The 13,188-nt window shown below is 39.6% G+C and overlaps 1 protein-coding gene across 1 annotated transcript; it reads left to right on the forward strand.

The window, feature by feature from the left end:
* The first annotated feature begins 3,218 nt into the window (after positions 1 to 3,218).
* Positions 3,219 to 5,823, forward strand: sp5a (Sp5 transcription factor a). Its single transcript, XM_029711109.1, has 2 exons — positions 3,219 to 3,857; positions 4,280 to 5,823. Exons 1-2 carry the CDS (start codon positions 3,807 to 3,809, stop codon positions 5,351 to 5,353), a joined length of 1,125 nt encoding a protein of 374 aa, XP_029566969.1. The 5' UTR covers positions 3,219 to 3,806; the 3' UTR covers positions 5,354 to 5,823.
* Positions 5,824 to 13,188: the final 7,365 nt, after the last annotated feature.

Consider the following 13,188-nt stretch of genomic DNA (forward strand, 5'->3'; position numbering starts at 1 on the left):
AAGTTAGAATCTCATCACGGACAACTTTTGCATTTAGCTAATTAGCAACTAGGGGAAAGTTGCGAGTTCGAATCACATCACAGACAATTTTAGCTAATTAGCAACTTTTCAACTACTTACTACTTTTTAACTACTTTGCAACTACTTACTATGTTAACTAACCCAAACCCTAAACTTAACCCTTCACCTAACCCTAACCTTAACCCTTTTAGCTAATCCTAACCTCAACCCTTTAACCTAACTCCTAAACTTAACCCTAACGCCTAAAACCTAGCCTAGTTAAAATATCGTAACATATCATACATTTTGCAAATTCGTTACAAATGGTATGTTTTTCAAATTTGTAACATATAACACGTTTTTCAAATTCGTAACATATCATACGTTTTGTAAAATCGTTACATATTGTATGTTTTTCAAATTCGTAACATATAACTCATTTTGCATATTTGTAACATAACTCGTTTTGCAAATTCATAACATATAATACGAATTGTAATTCATAACATATCATACGAAATGGGATATGGACATCCACAAATGAATACATACCTGTCACGTCCTGGCCAGTATAAGGGTTAATTGTCATTGTAGTTTGGTCAGGATGTGGCAGAGGGTATTTGTTTTATGTGGTTCGGGGTGGTGTTTTGGTAAAAGGGCATTTGATTTAGTATTTCCGGGTTTTTGGTTTATGGTCTATGTTTATGTATTTCTATGTGTAGTCTAGTGAGTGTGTTTCTATGGTTGATTAATTGGGGTTGGGACTCACAATTGAAGGCAGGTGTTTTCTCTTTGCCTTTGATTGAGAGTCCCATATATTAAGGTGTGTGTGTCATTTGTGGGAGATTGTTTCTTGTTTAGCGTGTGTGAGCCTAACAGGACTGTCTAGTAAATCGTGAGTACGTTGTTTATTATTTTGTGTTCATTTTTTGAGTTAAATAAACTTCAAGATGAGCATTCACAATTCTGCTGCATATTGGTCCTCCTTTTCCGACGATGATTTCGCCATATCGTCTGACGACGACGAAATCCCTGACAATACCATATGAAATGCAACATATCAAACTACACTGAACAAAAATATAAAACGCTACATGCAACGATTTCAAAGATTTTACTGAGTTATAGTTCATATAAGGAAATCAGTCAATTTAAATAAATTCATTAGGCCCTAATCTATGGATTTCACATGACTGGAAATACAGATATGCATCTGTTGGTCACATAACTTCTTTTAAAGGTATGAGCGTGGATCAGAAAACCAGTCAGTATGTGATGTGACCACCATTTGCCCCATGCAGCGTGACACATGTCCTTCGCGTAGAGTTGATTAGGCTGTTGATTGTGGAATGTTGTACTACTCCTCTTCAATGGCTGTGCGAAGTTGCTGGAAATTAGCGGGAACTGGAACACACTGTCGTACACGTCAATCCAGAGCATCCCAAACATGCTCAATGGGTGTCATGTCTTGTGAGTATGCAGGCCATGGAAGAACTGGAGCATTTTCAGCTTCCAGGAATTTGTACAGATCCTTGCGACATGGGGTTGTGCAATATCATGCTGAAACATAAGGTGATGGCGGTGGATGAATGCCTCGACAATGGGCCTCAGGATCTCATCATGGTATCTCTGTGCATTCAAATTGCCATTGATAAAATGCAATTGTCTTCGTTGTCCTTAGCTTATGCCTGTCCATACCATAACCCCACTGCCACCCCACTGCCACCAACATCAACGCTGTCTGCCATCTGCCTGGTACAGGTGAGGATTTTCCTACTGAAGTCGGTTACGATGACGAACTGCAATCAGGACAAGACCCTGATGAGGACGACGAGCATGCAGATGAGCTTCCCTGAGACCGTTTCTGACAGTTTGAGCAGAAATTATTTGGTTGTGCAAACCCACAGTTTCATCAGCTGTTCGGGTGGCTGGTCTCAGATGATCCCGCAGGTGAAGAAGCCGAATGTGGAGGTCCTGAGCTGGCGTGGTTACACATGGTCTGCGGTTGTGAGACCGGTTGTACTGCCAAATTCTCTAAATCGACGTTGAAGGCGGCTTCTGGTATAGAAATGAACATTCAATTCTCTGGCAACAGCTCCGGTGGACATTCCTGCAGTCAGCATGCCAAATGCACGCTCGCTCCTAACTTGAGACAACTGTAGCATTGTGTTAAGTGACAAAACTGCACATTTTAGAGTGCCATTTTTCTTGTCCCCAACACAATGTGCACATGTGTAATGATCATGCTGTTTAATCAGCTTCTTGATATGCCACACCTGTCAGGTGGATGGATTATCTTGGCTAAAGAGAAATGCTCACTAACAGGGATGTAAACAAATTTGTGCACAAAATTTGAGTGAAATAAGCTTCATGTGCATCTGGGAAATTTCCGGTATCTTTTATTTCAGCTCATGAAATATGGGACCAACACTTTACATGTTGCATTTTTTTGTACAGTTTCTCGGATTTACGTACAGAATAATACGAAATTATCTGAGACCGGGTTGGTCCTTGGCCATGAAAGCCCAACAAGCTCAAGGCAGAGATGCAGGCAGGGGGTTTCAAAATTGTTTCCACTTTCTTGCGGATGGGAACTCCTCCTTCCTTCCCAGGTCTCTAACACTGGCACAACTTTTTTAGAAAACACACATAAAGACATCACCCTCTCTATCTGCCACTTTTGACACCTGGATCAATTGATGGCTATCTAAATAGATGACGGTTAATACTCTGGTAGTTAAATAAGTGAAGTGCTACAACAGTTGCATTTCGTTACTGAAAGTAGCCTATGGGATATACTTGTTAGGCTACTGCTTGTATCACTTTCAACTTATCCGATAGCCAATTTTGCCACTAGTGCGTAAAATACACTTTACACACTAGAACGCAAATGACACCACTATGGGCTTTTGAGGTTAACTATCAAAGAATGAAAGAAGTGAAGTGATATTGACATTGACATGTCTGTAAGCAGGCCAGGGTATAAACTGTAATCATCTTCCAAGACATGTTGTAGTCTGCCAGTTGACATGTGTTGATTAATAAACTATCAGGAGCATTTTAGTTCCATTGGAAACACGTTATCAACATCATAATTGTTTGTTATAATATAGAAAGTATTTCATTTATATTTAGAAAAAAGGTAAATACTTCCCCAACGACATTAACTTTGTGTTGAGACTTGATTTGCTCTCATTAGCTACTCCTCTTGAAGTTATCAAACAGCTATGCGCCAGGAGATCTCCAGAGATAACAATGTTACATTGTCACATAGGGTTGTGCTACAAATCCTTAATTACAAAAAGAGGATCAGATGACTACAGCATCCAATACCAGGGTCTCCAGGCGGCATGGGGGTCTTTGATCAAGAAAATCCAATTATTTGTGTATATACATTTCCCACATAGTGATTACTTCATTAATTGTCCCGCCTTTATCTCCTCCCTTCCCATCCCCCCTAATAATCAGCTCTTTTATCCAGACCAACAAACACACCATAGGAGCTTTGTGGATTCAAAGGATTTGCTTTCCCCTCTCATAGAGCCGCTATTCTTTGATGATTGGGCAGCGGCAAACTTCAAAGTAATAAATCTTATTTCTGACTGGCTGGCGGCCCACCAAAGTCCTTATCAAATTCTAAGAAGTGATCCCTCACTCTCCAGATAGTCCAAGGATATCTCGAGGAGAGGAAGTATTGAGAGTGAAGACTTTACCACGTCAAGACATTTTTCTACGCTTTTACATTTATCTCGAGTAGTTTTGATATTGTGATCTGTTTTTAACAAAAATAAAAGAGGACGTTTACCATGGCAGCAGTGGCTGTACTGCGGAATGAAACACTCCAGGCTTTTCTTCAGGTTTGTTCAAAACTTTTGGCTCTCGTTGTGGTTTTATTTTGTCCTTCTCGAAATATTACTGTATGTACACGGTAGTTTAAAAAAAATAATGTTTAGACCGCGCGTATTGTTAGTTATTACGCGTGTGCGGATAATGCGAATCTGAACCTGTTTCATCTTTAAAAACGTATTGTATAATAACGGAAATGTGGCTGTTTGATTTACTGTATGTGGCGAATAATAACGGATTCAATGATTATGTTACAACTATATGTTTGTATTGTGGTCATTTTGCTGGAGTGAGAGTGCATTAAAACTAATATTAGGCAAATCAATGTCGTTTTAATTGCCGGAGTGTCATTTTGTTTTTCAATACAGTTACGACTCTGGTTTAGAGCCAAGTCAACACATAATTAATCATTATTTGTTTTACTTATATGCAGGACCGCACTCCCAACTCTTCTCCAGAAAACTGTAAGCACTCTCCACTGGCGCTCTTAGCTGCCACTTGTAACCGGATCGGACACCACCACGGATCAAGTCCGGCGGATTTCCTCCAGGTTCCTTATGAGACTACTTTAGGCTCGCCGTCGCGAATTTTTCATCCTTGGAGTAACGAGGGGAATCCTCAAAGCACTCTCTCTAGCAATTCTACTTTTGGACTATCATCTAAATCCCAGCTCCACATTCAAAGTTCATTTACTTCCCACCACGAGCTCCCTCTCACCCCTCCAGCGGATCCTTCATATCCTTATGACTTTTCTCCAGTGAATATGTTACCGTGCTCAATGCAGTCGTTACAGTCCTCTTGCCCACCCACCTACGTCCCTGCTGTATCTTACGCAGCGCCAACTGCCATGCCAGGTTTCGTTACGGGACATTCTGGCCTTGTGCACCAGCAACAGAGGCAGTTGTCCCCTAGCCCAGGGGAGGACATTCCGTGGTGGAGTCTCCAACAGGGAAATCACGTCAGTCATCACCACTCAATCACCACTCAATCCCTTGGCCACCACCGTTTCCAACTGCAGAGGGGCTTGGTGATGGGGCATACAGACTTCGCGCAGTACCAGACTCAAATCGCTGCCCTCCTTCACACCAAGTCCCCCCTCGCAACAGCCCGAAGATGCCGGAGATGCAGGTGTCCCAACTGTCAGTCCTCCACCTCAAACGATGAGCCCGGCAAGAAAAAGCAGCACATCTGTCACATACCAGGGTGCGGGAAAGTTTATGGCAAAACTTCCCATCTCAAAGCGCACTTGAGGTGGCACTCGGGAGAGCGTCCATTTGTTTGTAACTGGCTTTTCTGTGGCAAGAGTTTCACCAGGTCTGATGAGCTGCAGAGACACCTGAGGACTCATACTGGGGAGAAGCGCTTTGTTTGTCCAGACTGTTGCAAGAGGTTCATGAGGAGCGACCATTTGGCAAAACATGTCAAAACTCACCAGAACAAAAAAAACAAGTGTCATGAGAAGACGTTTGATCATCACGTGAAAAGGGAAGATATGAGGAACATGTAGTAGAATTCATTAGAGTCCATTTGATATCATAATCAAGATAGTGCAATATAAGTCCTTTACTTAGTTGAAGTACAAACTGACATTTCCATTATTTTTGGTTACTTTGTTTTTTCTTAGGTACTGAAAAACTATTTCTCTAACATTGCAGGTCTGTTTAGGATGATTTTTGTTGTTGTTGTATATATGACATCTGTCTCAAAGTTATCATGGGATCCTGGAGAACTTACTTTAATACCCCGATGGGCATTGTCTATATACCATATCAAGAAAGACAAGTTTCAGCTTGTGTTTGGATCATTGTCTTCGGTGGAAGATTTCACTTTCTTGTAAATAATATTTAATAGCTTTTGTTGAATGAAAGTGTCCGTTTTCGCTCCATGTGGGGTGTTTTAGCATGCTCTTGAAAAGATATGCTATTGTTGATATGACCCAAATACTGTGTGAGAATAAAACATATACAAATGTCCCATATCAGAATTAGTCTCATTTAATTTTTCCTCACATATTATCTGAAAGGAAATATATATATCCTACAACTTCCATGCTGTTTCAATATGTTTTGTGTTGTAGTCATGACAAAGATATATAGTCAAAGCAAACTTTATATTGCTACACACACTATACAGTTACCTGTGTGAGGACTTGCACTTTGATCCACCCTATTTTACCATAGTTTACCATAGTCCGGAACATTCCCCCAGTGCTGCTGCTTAGACTGAGAATCGATATTAATATTAGGAGAAGTTGTATGCCATAATTGTGACTGAGAAGTTGGCCAAACCGATGATAAACGAGTGAATCATGGAATTTTAGCATCGGCATCCACTAGCAACATGACATTTATCATTTGAAGGAGTATGTAAATATAAAACAGTCAATTTCAAGTAACATGGAAAACCACATGAATGAAATGTGGAAGATTCATTTAGACAAATATGGTTTTCAAACTCAAGACAAAATGAAGTTGCACCTGCCTAAGGATTTTATCCTGACCTTGATCAGTGATGTTGGCACGTAGAGCTTGTAAAACCGTAGGTTCTCTAAGTTATTATTTGTGATAATGAGACTGGTCATAAACATCACATACAGCAGTGTGCATCAGCCTACATGATCATGTCAGCACTAAATCAGCTTGAATCCTACTATCTCTGCAGATAAGGTGTCCAACTACAACTAAAATGAAAAGTTAGCTTATGTATGTTCAATTGTTATGACATAATGAACATAGTTGTGTTCAACAGCATATATGGTTTTCAGCACATACGAGCTAGTTAGCTTCTTCTTGTGTCTGTTATGTCAAGAAGAAAAAAATGCTTTAAAAAAATGTCACCTAAAGTTTTACATTTTCTGTGACCCTCCAGATGAACAGAATAATTATTGCCCAAGACCAGTGCTTTTCCTGAGACCCAGTAGGAATTTATATCCACCAGTTGTTCCCAACCCAGTACATGAGAAATACTGTGTGAAATAACCAGTCAGTATATTGTCCATAACTTATTGGGCTACAGCAGAGATGATATTGAAATGGTACCATTTTACAGTGAAACGGTTGATCTGAAGAGGAATTTTATATTTAAATGGAGGTGTTATGAGCACCATATTGTTCTTAAGGCTTCTCTTCTGCTGTGGATTTCTTTAGAGAAACACATTGAGTTTACTTGGAAGTCTCACACGTATTTAAGTTCAAAATCGAAACTAAAGTAATGCATTGATTATACTGTAGGTACTGTATCACCAAACAATCATAAATATTGTCGCAAAAAAAAACAAGAAGCCATTGCAGGGCGCCTCTGAGAACAGTGAAGCACAGCTCCAAGCCCATAAACCTTGACATATCAGAAAAAACTCTGAGTCACGACGGACCTCTGTCATATGAACTCCGGGCTTGAGGCCCTACTGAAACCAATGCAGTGACCAGGTTTTGGGATCAGTTAAAACAGCCGGCCTTTTCCCTGCAGCTACAGAGCATGTTTGAAATAATATGCAGTCTAAATAAGTTTCTACTTAAATCATCCTGTAAACATTGAAATGTTGGACACATGAATGCAAATGGATTTTCTAGCGCCACAAGCTTTTTGAGGTTTTTCAACTTGGCCTATGCCTGAGATCCAGTAACCCAGTGTTTGATTGAATAGGGACCTTAAAACTCAGTACTTGAGAAAATTCATATCTAAACACTTAATGAGATTGAGTGCTTCATCCAGCTGTCCCACAGGACTCCTCCACATTCCACGGACAAACAATAGTCATCATCTACAGTACATTCATGACACAAACGAGGGGAGGGAAGAGGAGGGGGGTATGGTGAACCAAATACATCGGTGGTGATCATAGAAAGGAGTCTTCACCATTTGAACTTTTAAGTCTTGATCCGAATTTCATTATCCTATTATGAAGCGATGAGTACTAAGGATGCGCTGAACACATCTGCGGAGGCTCCTAATGGCAGACAAAGGCTTTGTTAGCCACTGATTGGCTTTAAACGTCCAAGATAGCCATGATTATAATAACTGTGGAATTATAGAGATTGTTGGGGGGGCGGGGGGTGCATGCACGCACTGTAAAAAATAAAGATCTAGTTGTTTCAACTAAATATTATTAAGTAACTGGTTTTAGGTTGTGTTTCTGTATAAGCGCTTTGTGACAGCTGCTGATGTAAAAGGGGCTTTATAAATTCATTTGATTTGACATCCTTTTTTTTGTTTACTCAACTTTTTGGTCAAAGTGTTACCTGAACTTAACATTTTTAGTTGGCCCAAACTTAGCTCCAACATGAGAAAACGCAGGCAAAATTTCAGTCGACTTAAAATTGTTTGCACAAATGTCTCATATGTTCATTCAACTAGAAATGATTATTTGGCCTAAAAAAAGGTGGAACTAGTTACGCACACACAGTGCTTTTAATATACATTATTTTTAACTTACATATTGGCATACATGATTACATTGTGCTTGTTTATTTACACAGTTATTGATATTCAGCATGTCCTCACCTGGGATTTGAACTCTCAACCTTTTGGGTCACAACATTCCAATCTTCCTGCTACACTAGGTTTGTGGGTGTTTTTTTTACTGTATGGCTGTAAATACAAAGCCTACTCACTCCAGTAAGTTCAGTTGTATTGTTAGAATAGACTATTAGAGTCTGTCTGGTTGTCCATAGAGTTATTAACGTCCAATACTTAAGATGATTCTTTGTACAATTATAACACATCTTTAGATTTGATCAAATAGTTAATCATGTTGTTTGGATGTTCTGTATCTCTTGACATCACCTGACATATAGAGGTATACATTTACATCAGTGCAGTTGCTTGTAAAATGTCATTAAGGGAGTGCTAATCTTATTGCTAATCGTATTGCCTTATTGCAGAGAGATTCAACTCTACGATCCGATGAGATCATGGAGCCTGCTGGTTTTCTGTTCTACCTGATAATGAATTGCACTCACTTGGTGTCCTAGCTCTGAATCAGTCCCTGATTAGAGGGGAACAATGAACATATATATGCAGTGGAAATGACTTGGAGGTCTAGAGTTGAGTTTGAGGGCCCTATCTTGTTTTGTTAACAGGTCTTGGGGATCTGACCATGGGCATCATATCAGCTGGAGGTGGAATGGATCAGTTGTGCCAGACCCCTGGTGATAGGATGGGAGGTAGGAAGTACTGGTCTCCAAAACACCCTAAAAAAAGTGTTCTTCACCCTATGTAACTATACATGTGTCTGATATCCTAGTAGTAGTAGTAGCTTTGGTCTTGGTGGGATAGCTCAGAGTGTGGAGTGTGGTGGAGACTGGTGGAGTCTCCTCATGATGGTGACGCAATACACCTCCTGAGGGCCTGTAAAACAGAGAGATGATGTGAGGTGGGGTGCAGGAACCAGGAAGACATGAGTGACAGGTAGATGTCGATGTATATATGCAGTGATTGGTTAGGGGGAGGAGTTAAGTGTGGTACTTGCTTCTGAACTTGAGCTATATTGAACGCATGACCCATTAATTAGGACAGCAGCAGAAAGAGGAACACCAAATCCTTATGGGCAATTCTGAGTCTGTCGGGAGCAATTGTTTTGTAGAGAAGAGGTTGCCACCCTTTTGTATTATGACATAGACCTACTAGACAAGTTTTGTACCACAGGGACCCACCATGAGTCTACTATGACAGGAAGCTGAGCCAAGGCTGAGGTTGAAATAAGTGAAAAGACACAACACTTAACTTCCAACTATTTTAACAAGTGGCTATGAACATGTACACATGACCTGTAATGTAATGTAAACATATAAGGGGTAATTTTCAGGGTTTCACCGTGAACACCTGGATCTCTGTCATAACCCAACAGAGGGACCGACTGTAAAGCCATGGGGCATTGGATAGATAGAGCCTACTTTCTCCCTTATCTCTAATCAGCATGTTATTGAACAAGTTATCTTGATAACTGTTGACTTATCATTGATTAGGTTGTGCTTGCAAAGATGAAATGTAGTCCTCATTGAGGTGTAATGTAGCAACGTCTTATACTGTAAAACACCAACCATAGTAAAGCCACATGAGATTTACTTAATTCCACTAATATCTAGAATTAATAATATCTTAATTCCACTAACATCTAGCCCAGCCGTTTACCAATATTAAAAACACTGAAAATCTTAAATAATCCATAGTATCCCCAAAATTCAATGTTGAACATCGGATATCAACGTTGCAGGTGGATAAGTTTGTAAGTCGCTCTGGATAAGAGCGTCTGCTAAATGACTTAAATGTAAATGTAAATAAGTGAATTACTAATAGGCCATGTGCAATACAATACAATGGTGTATTAGACCGATCCATTTACTAAACATTTCAGTGACAATGTCTTCAGTCGTGGTACTTTTTAGTTCTAACACATGGATGTCACCATGATGCCTTATTTATTCCCCTAAGGAGCTTCTTTCGATCTTTACTCCACTATCCAATTGCTTTTAACTCAATAAAGAAATAAAGGTTTCTTTTTGATTGTTGGATCATAATTCCTCAGATTTTAACTAGCTTTTTTGGAGTCATTTACATTTTTATAAGAAAATTAAAGGATATAAGAAAATTAAAGGATTGTGTTTTTGCATATTTTAATTGGCTTTTAAGGAAAGAGGGTGCAGGGTGTTTAACCGTGCAAAATTCTTAAATTGGATTCTAACTTTGACATATTCTAGTAGGATAGGGAAAAAAAGTATGATGGAGAGAGAATTTCATGCCATTTTGATGAAAAGGGATCTAAAAAAGTCAGTACGTGACATTGTCTCACATCAAAACATATCAATTGCATGGTACATACAGTGCCTTCAGAAAGTATTCATACCCCCCTGAGTTATTCAACATTTTGTTGTTGAAGCCTGAATTCAAAATGGATTACATAGATTTTTTTCTCACCCATCTACACACAATACCCCATAATGGCAAAGTGAAAATATGTAGAAATGTTTGCTAATTTATTGAAAAAGAAATACAGAAATATCTCATTTACATAAGTATTCACACCCCTGAGTCAATACATGTTAGAATCACCTTTGGCAGTGATTACAGCTGTGAGTCTTTCTGGGTAAGTCTCTAAGAGCTTTGCATACCTGGATTGTACAGTATTTGCACACTATTCTTTTTACAATTCTTCAAGCTCTGTGAAGTTGGTTGTTGATCATTGTTAGATAGCCATTTTCAAGTCCAGCCATAGATTTTCAAGATGATTTAAGTCAAAACTGTAACTAGGCCACTCAGGAACATTCAATGTCGTCTTGGTAAGCAACTCCAGGGTACATTTAACCTTGTGTTTTAAGTTATTGTCCTGCTGAAATGTGAATTTGTCTCTCAGGGTCTGTTGGAAAGCAGACTGAACCAGGTTTTCCTCTAGGATTTTGCCTGTGCTTAGCTCTATTCTGTTTCTTTTTATCAACAAAAAAACTCCCTAGTCCTTGCCAATGACAAGCATGCCATAACATGATGCAGCCACCAATATATAGTGGTACTCAGTGATGTGTTGTGTTGGATTTGCCCCAATCATTTTTTACAGTTTTACTTTAGTGCCTTATTACAAACAGGATGCATGTTTTGGAATATTTTTATTCCTTACAGACTTCTTTGTTTTCACTCTGTCATTTAGGTTAGTATTGTGGAGTAACTACAATGTTGTTGATTCATCCTCAGTTTTCTCCTATCACAGCCATTAACTGTTTTAAAGTCACCATTGGCCTCATGGTGAAATCCCTGAGTGGTTTCCTTCCTCTCCGGCAACTGAGTTAGGAAGGACACCTGTATCTTTGTAGTGACTGGGTGTTTTGATACACCATCCAAAGTGTAATTAATAACTTCATCATGCTCAAATGGATATTCAATGCTTCATTTTTTATTTTTACCCATCTGCCAATAGGTGGCCTTCTTTGCGAGACATTGGAAAACCTCCCTGGTCGTTGTGGTTGTATATGTGTTTGAAATTCACTGCTCGACTGGTGGACTTTACAGATAATGATTGTATCTGTGGAGTACAGAGATGAAGTAGTCATTCAAAAAATCATGTTAAAGACGATTATTGCACACAGAGGGAGTCAATGCAACTTATTATGTGACTTGTTAAACACATTTTTACTCCTGAACTTATCTAGGCTTGACATAAAAAAAAGGGTTTGAATACTTATTTTAATTCATAACTTTTACATTATGGGGTATTGTGTGTAGGCCAGTGACACAAAATCTCAAATTAATCAATTTTAAATTCAGGCTGTAACACAGCAAAATGTGGACAAAGTCAAGGGGTGAATACTTTATGAAGGCACTGTATATCAATAAATGTATATAACCTAGCATAACCTTTTTTTCCCCAGATGGATGTAATGGTTTTATTCTTCACAAAGACCTACACATTCAGAGTCCTATGAATAAAACATAACCTTGAGAATCATGGTTATATCAACACAACATATTTTGTGACTCTGGTTTGAAATGTGTAAAATGCTTGGATGTACCATTATGCCAACATCAGCGTGTACGTCCAAATCGTTTATGGCTTCTTCTCGATCCAAAGGATGCCACATTAGCAGAGCGAAGACATGAATGATTGCTGTGGCAAAGAAGTTGATGCAGCTAAGGGGAATCCTCTGACAGCTGCTCCTTCAGAGGAAGACGAGAGAGAGAAGGATCCTACTTCCACATTCAGAAACAGTGAAGCGCTCAAGTAAAGATGGCGGCAGTGTCGTGGTGCTACTTGCTTAGTGACTGGGCTGGAGGTGAAAAGTGCATCATCGATTAAAAACAAGGGGATAGATGACCGTGATAGTACGAGGTTCAAGTAGGAAAAAAAATCATTCAAAATGTGTCTTGCATCTCATCACAAACAAGGCACAGCATCACATATGCCTTAGCCAGCTGGGTTAACGCAGACCTGTTACGTTTAGCTTGAGTGACCATACCGAGTCAGGGCGTCTCAACTGAAAGACAGCACACTTTACAGGGAAGTGTCCCTGTCACTACCCAAGGGCATTGGGGTCTCCTTCAGGGGGAAGAAGCCCTCTAGGACCTCAGACACTTCCAGTACCACCTGGTCTTTCATCCAGGTAATAGTAGATCCATCAACCCAGGCCAGCGCAATTCTGCTTTGCAGTTGTTAGACGTCATGGTCGTTTGACTCTATGACCATGGGGGCTCTAACCTGATGTCCAAACCTCTCCACTGCTTCAACCGTTTTTTCAATGAAACGGAACATACATTTTGTTATCAACGTTGAGCCTTTTCTCCAATAGGCCTAGTCTAGCATTTGGTGAGTGACGACATTATCAATAATAGAGACTCATTTATGAACGGTACTGCCCAGAT

This window comes from Salmo trutta, chromosome 24 (genome assembly GCF_901001165.1).
Source record: "Salmo trutta chromosome 24, fSalTru1.1, whole genome shotgun sequence".
Taxonomy (NCBI): Eukaryota; Metazoa; Chordata; class Actinopteri; order Salmoniformes; family Salmonidae; genus Salmo; species Salmo trutta.